Source organism: Bos javanicus, chromosome 12, assembly GCF_032452875.1.
Source record: "Bos javanicus breed banteng chromosome 12, ARS-OSU_banteng_1.0, whole genome shotgun sequence".
NCBI classification, from domain to species: Eukaryota; Metazoa; Chordata; class Mammalia; order Artiodactyla; family Bovidae; genus Bos; species Bos javanicus.
In genome coordinates this window covers 76476764-76491161 of record NC_083879.1, presented here as the reverse complement: position 1 = coordinate 76491161, position 14398 = coordinate 76476764, and the positions used below count along the sequence as shown (strand labels likewise).

The window sequence follows — 14398 nt, the reverse complement described above, 5'->3', positions numbered from 1 at the left end:
GCTGTGGAGAGAGGACATCACGAGGAAGACGAGTGGAGCGAACCACCAACTCACTGTGCGTACATCCAGGCCCTTGCGTCAAGCCGAGCAAGGGGTGAACTAAATACGTGAGCCCTGATAGGAGGTGGGGGGTACAGTGGGTTTCTGGAAAGCAGAAGGAGGAGAAGCCATGTTGATCAATGTGATAAAAAATGCACGACCAGGGCAAAGAATCAGCAATTCCAGCAGAGCAGAGGTGGACCACAAGCCAGAGGCGTCGTCTTTGATTTGTCCAACAGTACCCTCAAGCAAGCCAAACAGGCCTTAGAAGGAAGAAACTGCAGATGGACCTAAGTTTCAGGAAGCTAAAGAAGAGTCACCAAATGAAGCCCACCAGCCTAATAATACATCCCCCAGAGGTCAGGGGAGCAACCCACATGAGTGCCTCCCCAGACACTGCAAGAACCTATAGGACAGAGTCAGCTTAAACCACTGGCCAGGCGCAGAGAGAAGCATAGAACAGTCTGAGCTCCTCACCATTCCTTCGTCCTCCCACTCTGCCCCATCTAGAAACCAGGAAGGAGAAACTAGAAATTTCAGGGTCAGTTGGCACACAAAAGGTCAGAAGCTAGTTACATCACTTTCTCTGACAAGGCATTACCAGCTACAAATCCCAATTGGGATAAAGAAGAAGGAAAAGTCTTAAATTTGAATGAAGGCTGAATGAACTGAACTAGGTACTTTCAATCTCTAAAGAGGGATAAAATCTTAACTGGGAGAAAGAGGGAGATAAAGTCTTACCTTTGAATGAAGGCTGAATACACTGAACTGGGTACTTTCGATCCCTAAACTGAGCTTATGTTTTGTGACTTCTGTTCCCTAAGGTTACTGCCACCTGAATGCACCTTTTGTCTTTCACTTACTACCGAATCCCAAGCTCCTAGAAGAATAGCTGACTCACGGGTACAGTAAACAGCCATTGAATCAGTAACTTAAAGAGTGAATAAAAAGTCATAAGGCCTGATGCCATTTCATAAAGGCAAAAAGCTTCCCAAGCCAAGTGCATTTTAAAGAGATGGTGAGAGACAAAAATATTTACTTTGATCATCTCCCACAACTTACTTATGTATTCAAACACACTGAGTACATATCTGAGGAAAGAAGAGATCAGAACGTGGTATGGCCCTTCCTGGGAGCACCACCACAGCCGCAGTAGGGAACTATGGAAGTGTCGTGTCAGCGTGATGCTGGTCAGAGCGCTCGGCTTCTGAGGCAATATCCTAAAGCTGAAATGAGGGTGGGGTTTGTAGACCCTGAGTGACCCACTGGTCCTTACGGCCCACCCATCTCTAGAGTGAGAATACTGTCCTTACCATAGGCTGGCACCACGGTTACTGCGGATTCATCAACTGCATTTGACTCAAGCTTCCTAACTAAGGTTTCTGGATAAAGAAAGAAGAGTTTCACTCAAAGGAAATTTCCAGCTCAGCTGAGAATGAATTTTGCACTCTGATAAATTTATACTGGTTCCCAACTCAGGGCTATGTGAGCTTTAGTTAGCATGATACCCTTGGGTACTGACAACCATCCGAATCTCCAAAGGGCTGACTCCAGCTCTGTCTTCCTGAGACTCGCTCAGCTGTCCATCCCAACAATCCACTCTATTTCTACTCTCTACTTTTGGCTCATGGGCTTCCCTGGTGGCTCAGTGGTAAAGAATCCACCTGCCAATGCAAGAGACCCAGGTTCCATCCCTGGTTGGGAAGATGCCCTGGGAAAGAAAATGGCAACCCACTCCAGTATTCTTGCCTGAAGAATCCTCACGGACAGTGGAGCCTGGGGGCTATAGTCCATGGGGTCACTAAGAGTCGGATATGGCTTAGCAACTAAGCAACAACAACCTTTAGTTCACTCTTTACTTCGACAGAAATAGGTTTTGGCCTTAATGATCCACTGAAACTGCTCATCTTAAAGTGACAATAACTTATAGCCAAATTCAGGAGCCCCTGAGGATGTGAAAGAAACTAAGTAGATGTCGTCAGGAGATGAGAGGAGAAAGTCAAAGAACAAGGAATTTTAGAAAGGTACAGACTACCAGGTATAAAATAAATAAGATACAAGGAGGTAATGTACAGCACAGGGAATATGGCCAATATTTTACAATAACTTTGAATGGAAGGCAATCTATAAAAACTGGAATCACTATGCTATACACCTGACACTAATATAAGATTGTAAATCAACGACACTTCCATTTAAAAAAAAAAATTGCACAAAAAGTGTTCATCAAGGCCAGTGTGAGAGAACATTCCACTAAGACAAGGAGTGAGAGGCCCGTATGTGGACAAGGAAGTCTCCGGTCACTCACTCTCGGTGGTATGTGGGGGAGGGAAGCAGGCACGGTGAACGCAAGGCCACAGCCGGTGACCATCAGAATAAAAAAACAAACAGCTAATTAACTGCAGAGCTTAAGAGTGAAGGGAAGTGAGAAAGGAAAAAAAGTGAAGACATCTTTCAAGAAGCTTGGTAGGGAAGAAGAAACAAAGTCATTAGCAGTTGGGCACATACAGAACACGGTCAATGGATGAAGTGGTTATGCTTCTGTATTTTTAAGACTCCAAAGAAGTCTCCAGTTAAAAATACTTCACTCTAAGACTATACTTTCAGGGATCATTTCCATAGGTTGTTACTAGAGGAGTCTCTCTGCTGTATGACACAGGGAACTCAAACCGGGGCTCTGTGACAACTTAGAGGGATGGGATGTGGTGGGAGGTAGGAGGAAGGTTCAAGAGGGAGGGACACATGTATACCTATGGTTGGTTTGTGGTGATGTATGGCAGAAACCAACACAATATTGTAAAGCAACTATCCTTCAATTCAAAATAATTAAAAAAGAAAAAGAAAAAAAATACTTTACCCTACTTATTTACTATGCAAAACTCTAGGAATTTACACATGATAAATGTTTTCATCTTCACAACCACCCGAAAAAAACAGGGAATAACATCTCCTTTCCACAGAACTAGAGCTTCCCTGGTGGCTCAGATGGTAAAGCATCGGCCTGCAATGCGGGAGACCCGGGTTCGATTCCTGGGTTGGAAGATTCCCTGGAGAAGGAAATGGCAATCCACTCCAGCACTCTTGTCTGGAAAATCCCATGGACGGAGGAGCCTGGTAGGCTACAGTCTGTGTGGTCACAAAGAGTCGGACATGACTGAGGGACTTCACTTTCACTTTTACTTTCCACAGAATAGGGATCTGAAATATCCTGGGGATCTCCGAAGAGCCCACAGGAGAAAGCACCAGCTTTAACTTGTGCCAGAAGAGAGGAGGGAGTGTCACTAGAAAAGGCAGCAGAGGATGACTTCCCTGGTTGCCCAGTGGTTAAGACTCTGAGCTCCCAATGCCGGAGCCGCAGGTTCAATCCCTGGTCAGGGAACCAGATCCCACATGCTGCAACTAAGACCCAATGCAGCCAAATAAATAACAAAAATACATTTTAAAAGACTGAGTTAAGAATAGACAAAGGATGGGCCTCAATTAGAAGAATTCTTTGAGATTGGGGGGAAAAAAAGAACTACGTTCACATGCCTGACAAACCCTTACTCGTCCTTCCAAAATCAGCTCGAACATCACCTACATTAGCACGTCTCCTCTAACACCTGCTGAAGAATAGATATAAACAAGTTAGCGAAAGGATGTGCCCAGGCATGGCCATGGGTGCCAACACCCATGGCCCTTGTATCTGGGATGGAGTAAGCATGGGAACAGCCTGGATGATGAGACAATGGAATCCAAGAAATGTAACTGAGCAGCCATGCCAGGACTCAGCTTGCATGGACACCACACATTAGGACGAGGCTGGAGTTTTGACAGGTGAGACAGCAGGACAGGGATCCCAGGTCGCCAAGGGTCTCGACGGCAACGCAACTCAGGGAATCAACCGTGGTCTCCACACTGGAAGTGGAAGATGCCAGAAATGGGCTGTAAACTGGAGACAAGGAGATCAGAAGTCGGGCCATCAGAGTCACCATGAGAGAGTGGGAAGAAGCTGCAGGAGTTTGTTTACAAAGAAAGCAGGCAAATCAAACTAGGTCGGGTGAGGACAGTTTTCTCCTAGAGAAACACCCATGTCTGCCTACTCTGTTGTCTCCTGTCTCCACTGTGCCTTCAACACTGGTTTGGAACTGCCTAAAGTTTTACTTTGCCAACAAAGGTCCGTCTAGTCAAGGCTATGGTTTTTCCAGTGGCCATGTATGGATGTGAGAGTTGGACTGTGAAGAAAGCTGAGCACTGAAGAATTGATGCTTTTGAACTGTGGTGTTGGAAAAGACTCTTGAGAGTCCCTTGGACTGCAAGGAGATCCAACCAGTCCATTCTGAAGGAGATCAGCCCTGGGATTTCTTTGGAAGGAATGATGCTAAAGCTGCAACTCCAGTACTTTGGCCACTTCATGCAAAGGGTTAACTCATTGGAAAAGACCCTGATGCTGGGAGGGATTGGGGGCAGGAGGAGAAGGGGACGACAGAGGATGAGATGGCTGGATGGCATCACGGACTCGATGGACCTGAGTTTGAGTGAACTCCAGGAGTTGGTGATGGACAGGGAGGCCTGGCGTGCTGCGATTCATGGGGTCGAAAAGAGTCGGACACAACTGTGTGACTGAACTGAACTGAACTGAGCTGAAAGTTTGTCCTCAGCCTTCCAGCTCTACTTGCTGTTCCCGGTGTCGTCATTCACATCCAGGGCACAACCCCCACGTAATAGCCCGTGTCCAGGCCAGCTCCCTGTCTGCAGATGGCCCTTGGGTTATCTCCAACTGGACTTCCCAGGCCCTCAGACACTAAATGTCTTCCCCCCAACTGAGCCCTCTGTTTCTGCACTCCCTGCCTCGGTGAACAGGAATGTGTCTACCCGGTCACCTTCAACTCCTTTCTCTCTCCCGATCTCATGAGCTCTACTGACACAGCCCACCTGCCTACACATTTTTAGAATCCTCCTTCTCCCCCGTGTCTATCTCCACTGCTCCCACCTTCACCGAAACCATCAGCCTCTCCCGCTGGACTCTGGGCCCCTCCTGCTGACCACCCTATTGCCTTGACCTAAATCTGTCCCTCAGAATCAACCCCCTGGTTTTAAAAATTCAGATCTCTAATGGCCACATTAGCTCTTCTGAATGTGACTCTCTGGGGATGGGACCAGGAATCTGAAAGCTCCGTGGCTGCTCTCGCAGCCAGGACACAGGCAGCATATGGAAAACCCTGCTCGCATCCCCAAGGGGAAGCTTCCATTTTGCCGCCCACAGCAGTGTGAAGCCTTCCCAACCAGAGTTTCACAACTTCACCTTCTCCTGCTTCTGGAACTCGGCTCTACCATCCGCTCCTGTCTGTGTTCCTGGGGAGGGGCAGCTGGCTACGTCTCCTCTTCAGGTTCCATCCCCAGCCCTCGACCCACTGGCCTCTGAATGACGTCACTGCACACACCTCTGTGCAGGAAGTGCTCCCCTCCGCCGGAATCAGCAATCCCCTAATTCATCACTTCTGGCCTCTCTGCCAGGCCCTGCCCAGGCTCCGTGCCCCACAGAGGCCCTCTCCCTGCTTGCACGCCTCAGCAGTTCGTGTTCAGGCCACAAAAGTCAGCTGAAGCATCGCCCCACGATGGAAGTCTTAACAGCGCCTCTCCCCTCCCGAGTCCAACCCCTGCCAGAAACCCGAAGCACCCAGTACAGACACTGTCTCATTGCTTTCTGTCAACTTTTCTCCCACTAAACACTGAACTCCTTGAAGGTGGGACCTGAAATTGGAATACATTAGACAATGGGAGAAGGCAATGGCACCCCACTCCAGTACTCTTGCCTGGAGAATCCTATGGACAGAGGAGCCTGGTAGGCTGCAGTCCATGGGGTCACTAAGAGTCGGACACGACTGAGTGACTTCACTTTCCCTTTTCACTTTCATGCATTGGAGAAGGAAATGGCAATCCACTCCAGTGTTCCTGCCTGGAGAATCCCAGGGACGGGGGAGCCTGGTGGGCTGCCGTCTATGGGGTCGCACAGAGTTGGACACGACTGAAACGACTTAGCAGCAGCAGCAGACATCCAACGAGTGTTGCTTGAATCCACGGTCAGAGTGAGTACACTGTGAAGTAAGTCATGGGACCGCTTACTAATAAATGTCAGAAATAATACATCTATTACTCAACATGTAGTCGTCTCTAAGCAAGGATCTAAAATGAGGCATGAACACGAGTCCTACGCACGTTTATCCAGTCCTAATTACCCGACAACAGTACAGTTTCAAAGACATGGTTGCAAATGCCTTTTGCTTGATTCACGACCCTGGCAGCACCAGCTTTCTTCAACACCCGGAAAACACCCTGCTGTGCCTGCTTGAGAGCCTCTGTGCTTGTGTCTCCCCTTCTGCAAGATGCACACTGTCCAACAAAAACTCACCTGCTGGCTCCTTCACACCTTTTCGGTCACCTTCCTGAACGTCTTCTCTGACCATGACAGCTAAAGCAGCATTCTTTGCATTCTTCTGGCTTCCTGCTATAGTCCTCTATAACTACAGTCTACGCCACTACCCTTGAATTTTCCTCACGACACTTACCACTATGTGCGATCCCATGGTAACACACTTATTGGACGCCGGTCTGCTTCATCCTGTGTACCACTTTATCCTTTGTACACAAACAGTATGTGGCTTATGCACGTAGTCAACAGACACTTGCAGAATAAATAAATAAATGAGAGAGAGAGGAAAGCAAGTGTAACACGCAAACACCATCATCTACCAGTCACAGAGGTGGGAAATATGCAGGTGGTAGGAAAGAGCAGGGATTTTTCCCTTAAAAAACACGCCTTGGGGCAGGGTTAGGCAAACATTCATCCTCAGGACACTTAGGATCAGAACTCTCATTTACCAAAGGGCACACGACTTATCTAAAGGAAATCACTTCCCTTTCAGTGGGGAGCCTTACAAAGAAAAACTTTAGAGCAAGGAAAATTTTCCTGCCTAGACTTGCCAAAAGACCAGTCCGGGAAAAAAATGGTGCCTAAACAACACTATAAGCTCTGCAAACACTGGGACCAAGACTTGTCCAATGTCAAGTCCCCAGAACCCAGCAAGAGTTGTCACATCTCCAGAAACCAACCCATAAGAGTTGCTCAAAATGTTTGTTAAAGGAGCATATAAGACATGGACTTCTGAGGAATGGCCATTCCACCCATTTTTATGCTTCTGATAAATGTATTTCGGAAACAAGGCAAGACAGCTAAGGAGTAGCCTCCGGCCTAGGCCTCTCCCTGGGCTGCAGTTTGGATCCTAGAAATCAATACTTATCAACCATGTGCCACAAGTAAGCATGTCTTACCTTCCCCAGAGTCACCTTATGTCAAATTTGAATATACTTTGGCAACATAATGGCTAACAGAGCATAGTAACCAGTAACAGATTTTGCTTGCTGTTTTAGTTTTTTAATGTTTTTTGATTAACAAGGAAGGATAGCTCAAATGACGAAAGAAAACAAATAAGACTGAAGAATTCTACCATTGATTGTGGTGCTGGAGAAGACTCTTGAGAGTTCCTTGGACTGCAAGGAGATCAAACTAGTCCATCCTAAAAAAAATCAACCCTGAATATTCATTGGAAGGACTGATGCTGAAGCTGAAGCTCCAATACTTTGGCCACCTGATGTAGAGTCAACTTATTGGAAAAGACCCTGATGCTGGGAAAGTGAGGGCAGGAGGAGAAGGGGACGACAGAAGACGAGATGGTTGGATGGCATGAATGGACATGAATTTGGGCAAACTCCACGGGAGAGTGAAGGACAGGGAGGCCTGGGGTGCTGCAGTCCACTGGGTCCCAGAGTCGGACATGACTGACCGACTGAACAATAACAACCGCTAATTTCCTATTCAGCAGTGTATGGCTCATAGTAGGATCACAGGAAAAACACACCACCTTCTCAACTATCAGTTTAAACAGTCATGATGTTCTCTATCCAAAAGGTACTTTGAGGAAGATTAACTACCTAGTAGCTGTTAAGGTACTCTGAGGCCAGTGCTTGAAAAATGCCATAAATCAAATCATGAAACAAGGGAAATCATAAATACTAAGCCCACTTCAAAACCTGAGAAGCTGAGCAGTGAGGAAGATTTATAATTATGCCTGTCACCCTGATACTAACTTACTCCCAGACTAAGACATCAATTTACTGACCAGGTATCTTAATACATCTTTTGTTACCAGAACGTTTATTGACCAGAGACATATTAATACTCACTTATGTAACAAACTGCTGACCACAGGTGTTAATTTCTGCAAAAATCCCCTGGTCAATAATGCGATCTGTGTTCTCGAAAAGATTCCTAGCTTTCACAAGAGATCATGAACATTTGGAAATGTCAACTGCCTCTGTACTTGGTAAGATTAACTTCACACATTTGGAGATAAGCATGAACAGACAAGAAGTTGCAAAAACTGTAGCTATTCAAACAGTTCGCTGTTGCTCTGTCAATGCCTAACCTCAATGCTGGTCAGCTGACATACAGTCCATCTTGAAAGTTAGTGAAAGTTAAGTCGCTCAGTCGTGTCCGACTCTTTGAGAGCCCGTGGACTGTAGCCCACCAGACTCCTCCATCCATGGGATTCTCCAGGCAAGAATACTGGAGTGGGTTGCCATTTCCTTGAGTCAATTAGGCCATTTCAGCGAGAAAAAGAAAGCTGTTTAAAAGGCTCTATATATTTCTCTACCCTCCATCTGTTGACACCCCACCGCTGATACTCCACTAAAATATAACAACATCCAGCAGCAACGGCCCTGCTTGTGCCAAACTCCTTCTAAACTTCCTTCCACTTTCAAGTACTTTTACTCAGTTTTTGTTTATCTAAATACTCCTAAGAGAGACTGAGGAGGAAAAAAAAAATCGAAGTAAAACTAAGGGGTCAGGTTCTGAAGCAGAGGTTTGAAATCTGCATCTGAGGGAAGCCAGTTGGGGTCCCTCGGTAGCCTAAAATGAATTGAGCAGGTTTCCAGCATCGCCTCAGCCTCTGGTTTCTCCGCTGAGGGCAAGAAGCCGGGCCAGAACACCAGGCAACCCAGCCGGACCCTAACTGCCCAGCCCACTTGGCGGCAGCCCCGGGAGCACCTGAGCATCGAACCTAGGGCTCACAGGCGGGTTGGGGGCGAGGGGAGCTGGAGGCGGGACTCAGTCCTCACTGGCCACTCCAGGCTGAGACGGGGGCGGTGACCGCTGGCCCCAAGGGGCAGGAACTACCAAGGTTCTGGCAACGGGGATGGAAGATCCGCCCCCCCACCCCCCGCCCGCCGACCACACACACACACACATACACACACACAAAACCTCCTGCAACCGCCGAATCCCTGCCGCCCCCAGCCTCCTCAAGGAGGTACCCAAGGGTGCCGTCTAGGGGACACAACCAGGATGGCGGCGGCCGGTACTCACAAAGCCCACTGGAGCCGGTGCTGGTGAACATGGTCCCGGCGCCGGACCCAGAGCCCCGCGGGGGACAGGGGGAGGGGAAGCGGAGACTGAAGAGGGGGGGCGGTGTGGAGAAAAAAACCTGTGACCGCGCAGGCGCACTCCGGGCGGAGCGACGAATCGGGCTACTCGACTCCACACCAGAGGCCGCCAGAGAACAACGCATGCGCGGCTCGTCCGTTGGTTTTTTTTTTTTTTTCCAGCCCGCTCCCCCGCCTCACCTACTTCCTGCCGTGAAAGGGAAGTGCGTCCGAAGTGAAAGGGGTTCGCCTCTTCGGATTTTCCTGACGGCCGCGGGAGCCTTGGGAAAGGAGTGGGAATGGCTTGTGGGAGGAGTGGGTGTAACTCTGCGGAGACCGCATTAGTACTTTAGCGCCGCCCCTCGCCCCGTGGAGACACCAAAGCAACATATGCCTCCGGAATGCCGGCGCGGGGGACATTTCCTCTCCGCTTGGCGCCAGGCGCGTTCCGCGCGTGCTCAGTCCTTTCTGGGCCGTCACGGAGCCGGCTCCCCGGCTGACTGTTGACACGACCGCCTAGCGTTCCGGTGTCCGGCCGCGTGCTATACAGACAGCTTCTCGGATGGAAGAGGACTCGGAGCTGGAAGGCCGTCCTTGTCGTGGGGAGCAGGGCGGTCCAGCTGTCCCCTCCGCCTTGTCCCGTGTCAGTCTCTCGCAAAATCCCCACAAAAAGCGCCGAGTGCCGTGGTCCCTGGACCCTCAACCCCTCCCCGCCGCGGTGGCCCGTGTCATGTCACTAGCCGCGGTGAGTCTGTGGCGGAGCGAACCGACTCCCCAGACTTCTGTCATGGAGTCCTTAAACGGACGCTTGCCATTAAAAAAATTTTTTTTTCTCCTTGTAAAATTTTTACTCCTTAGTAGGAGATCGGACCTGGGTGTTCTTTGAAGGAATGATGCTGAAGCTGAAACTCCAGTACTTTGGCCACTTCATGCGAAGAGTTGACTCATTGGAAAGTACTCTCATGCTGGGAGGGATTGGGGACAGGAGGAAAAGGGGACGACAGAGGATGAGATAGCTGGATGGCATCACTGACTCGATGGACGTGAGTTTGAGTGAACTCTGGGAGTTGGTGATGTACAGGGAGGCCTGGCGTGCTGCGATTCATGGGGTCGCAAAGAGTCAGACACGACTGAGCGACTGAACTGAACTGAAAGCAAGTTTTCTTTTAAAGGGAGGTTGAGCTTGAAAACTTTAATGTTATGCGGTCGTTAAAGAGGGCATCCCTGGTATCTCGGCTGGTAAAGAATCCGCCTGCAAAGTGGGAGGCCCGGGTTGGATTCCTGGGTCGGGAAGATCCCCTGGAGGAGGGCATGGAAACTCAAGTTTTCTTGCCTGGAGGATTCCATGGACAGAGGATCCTGGCGGGCTACAGTTCGTGGGCTCGCAAACAGTCGGACACGACTGAGTGACCAAGCATGCACACAGATCTTAAAGAACATATATGGGGAGGCTTTGGACACCTGTTGCGAAGAACCGACTCATTGGAGAAGACCCTGACACTGGGAAAGATTGAAGGCAGGAAGAGAAGGGGACGACAGAGGATGAGTTGTTTGGATGGCATCACCGACTTAATGGACATGTTTTTATTGAGTCGCTCAGTCCTGTCTGATTCTTTCTGACCCCGTGGACTGCTGCAGGCCAGGGTTCCGTGTCCTTCACTATTTCTCCCAGAGTTTACTCAAACTCATGTCCGTGAAAAGGAAGGATACACCCGTCTGAATGCAGAGTTCCAAAGAATAGCGAGGAGAGGTAAGAAAGCCTTTGTAAGTGAACAATGGACTTGAGTTTGAGCAAACTCCAGGAGATGGTGAAGGACAGGGAAGCCTGGCATACTGCACTCCATTGGGTTGGAAAGAATCAGACACAACTTAGCGACTAAACAACAAGGGAACTACATTATTATAGTTATTTCCAACAGCCTATTTAGGTGAAGAGTTATATATTTAGGTGAAGAAGTGAAATAATTCTGGCAAAAGGAACAAAGTGTAACAGAACATTTGAGATTTCTTTTGACAGAATTAGAACATCTTTAAATTTGATCAATCAAAAAATTTTTAAATATTTCAGATTATTACCATCTCTTTTAGTTTCTGGTCTGAAGTCGCTTGGTTGTGTCCAACTCTGCGACCCCACGGACTGTAGCCCCCCAGGCTCTTCTGTCCGTGGAATTCTCCAGTCAAGAATACTGGAGTGGGTAGCCATTTCCTTCTCCAGGGGATCTTCCCAACCCAGGGATCGAACCCACGTCTCCTGCATTGCAGACAGATTCTTTACTGTCTAAACTACCCGTGCTGCTCCTGTTTTAGTTTGAGTCTCCCAAAAGCAGACTCTGAGGCAAAGTTTCAAATTCAGTTTCAAGTTTGTCTGGCAGTAGTCAGTACTCTTGCCTGGGAACTCCCATGGACGGAGGAGCCTGGTAGGCTGCAGTCCATGGGGTCACACAGAGTCGGACATGACTGAAGCGACGACTAAAGCGACTTAGCAGCAGCAGCAGTCCTAAAAAGGGACCACTCTTTTTTGAAAAAGAGAATGGGAAGGAAAGGATGGAAGCCAATAGAGATGAATCATCAAACCAATCAGCACTGTAGGCAGCTAAGCCAATGCCCTAGAATCCTGGCTTCAGAAGGGGAGGGAGCTGGGGTATTTATCCACTGATTCCTGTCAGTCACTCAGGGGTACCCACCCCCCCCTACAGCGGTGCAGTTCCCCAGCGCTTCAACCCCAATGTGAGTGGGCAGAGGCTCTGGTGGCAGAGCAAGGGCTGTGGTTGGGAAGGGTGACCTTAGGTGGTTAAAGCTCAGGATGGGGTACGGACACGATGGTACCATCCCGCCTCTGGCTTTCCTGTTTGTGCGGCACAGTGGTAAGAAGGCTGTGCTGAGAAAATTACATATGGAAATCAAAGGGTGGGTTTATTTGTTTTTTTTTTTTAACAGAAGTGATCGGTTGATTTGCATCCCCCACCCCCAGTCTTCCTCCAGTACCATCTTTAGAAGTCCACATCATTAGAGTTTTTTTTCATTTTCTTTCTTTTCCCCTTCCTTTCTTTCTTCCTCTCCCTCTTTCTCTCTCTCTCCCTCCCTCCCTTCCTTCTTTCCTTTCTTCCTCTCTTCTCTGTTTTCTATCACATAGCAAAGGCTGTAGTCTCCAGAGCCTGAGTTCTAGAGACGGATCATAGGCCCTAACACGTGGTGGGGTGTCAGAACGGGAAATCAGTTTTCTGTCAGACTTCATCACTACCACTCAATGCATAGGGAAGTATTTTAAAGCAACTCATATGGAGCCTGATTGTGAGACAGTCGAACGTCCTCATCTTCACTCTGACCATCTGCTCTTTCTTGGAGGCCAAGTGAAGGTTCCTTTTCTTTCCCATGTCACAAACATAATCTGGTCTGCTGGTACCACGTGTGCACGTTCTCAACCTCCGTTAGTTATTTTTCTGCTGTGCATTCATTTTCCTATACCTCCTGTGTGGCATCACTTCTGATCTTCTGACTTCTATTTACAGGGGAATGCTAGTGTTGTTGCTGCTTAGTCAGTCATGTAGGACTCTTTCGGGTCCCCCTGGGCTGTAGCCCACCAGGCTCATCTATCCATGGGATTTCTCAGGCAAGAATACTGGAATGGGTTGCCATTTCCTTCTCCAGGGGATCTTCCCAACCCAGGGATCAAACCCTCGTCTCCTGCATTGCAGGTGGATTATCTAACCACTGAGCCACGAGGGAAGCTCATCTCCTACTATAGTCATGTCCAAACACCCACAGATCAAAATATGTATTAATTTCTTATACATTTCTTTCCTTTGTTTCATTGCATTAAAGTAATGGTGTTATATTGATTATTAAAATTATGCATAGCATATTTTCCTGAGTTTCATTTAGGGTATTAGAATTACAGAATATTTGTTATAAAAGGGAGAGTTGCATCTCCTAGAATTGAGAGCCATTAGACTATATTGTATATGCCATGCATACATTTGACAGACTGTAATTGGGTGGGCTTCCCATGTGGCACTAGTGGTAAAGAACCCACCTGCCAAGGCAGGAGATGTAAGAGATGCAGGTTCGATCCCTGGGCCAGGAAGATCCCCTGGAGGAGGAAATGTCAACCCACTCCAATATTCTTGCCTGGAGAATCCCATGGAAGGAGGAGCCTGGCAGGCTACAGTCAGGTTGCAAAGAGTTGGACATGACTGAAGCGACTTAGCACGTACAGTTGGGTTCTGGATGGCCTAATGTGAACAAAGACCATGCAGTCTTCGGGCATCTTCAAAATTACATATCAGGTGTAAAAGACGCTTTCTTATGGCTTGTTTTTAGGTATATGACATAATAGGAGACATAGAAGCTCTTTATTAATATGACCATACATATTCCATAACACTAACTGTTGGTTAGAATATTTGTAAGTTATATTGTTCACAAATAGGATTATTCTGTCCCTTATCCATTTTTCTCCTCTGAGGGTAATTTTGATCTAGTGGGCGGGGTCTTGCTCATAGTACAAGAGCAGTAATAAAAGTAGAATGGATACCTAACTTCCCATTGCAGGGTGGTCAACACCACACCTTCATTTCCTAGCCCGTCCGTGTTGTTTAAGCAAGTTGAATATTCCTCATTCAAAGAGGCTATTGGATGTAGTGCTGTTAGTTCATGTTCTCCCAAAAGCCAACCTTGAGACAATTTCGGTGCAAATCCCACCCCTCCATTTGAGAGGTGACTCTAGGAAGCATGGTGAGGACCTAGGGAAGTGAGGGGAAGAGGGTGGTCAATAATGAGTGGGTTACAGCTGTGAGCACTTGGAAGTGAGTCCTACTGCTGCTGCTGCTGCTGCTAAATCACTTCACTCATGTCCGACTCTGTGCGACCCCATAGACGGCATCCCATCAGGCTCCAC

General features: G+C 48.1%; 1 protein-coding gene across 1 annotated transcript in view; it reads right to left on the bottom strand.

Moving 5' to 3' along the window:
* UBAC2 (UBA domain containing 2) overlaps window positions 1-9662 on the bottom strand; it is a 170574-nt gene extending 160912 nt beyond the window's left edge. The window contains exon 1 of the mRNA XM_061435278.1: window positions 9446-9662. Coding sequence (XP_061291262.1) covers window positions 9446-9647 — 202 coding nt within the window. The 5' untranslated portion in view covers window positions 9648-9662. The remainder of the gene's footprint in view (window positions 1-9445) is intronic.
* Between the last annotated feature and the right edge of the window lie 4736 nt (window positions 9663-14398).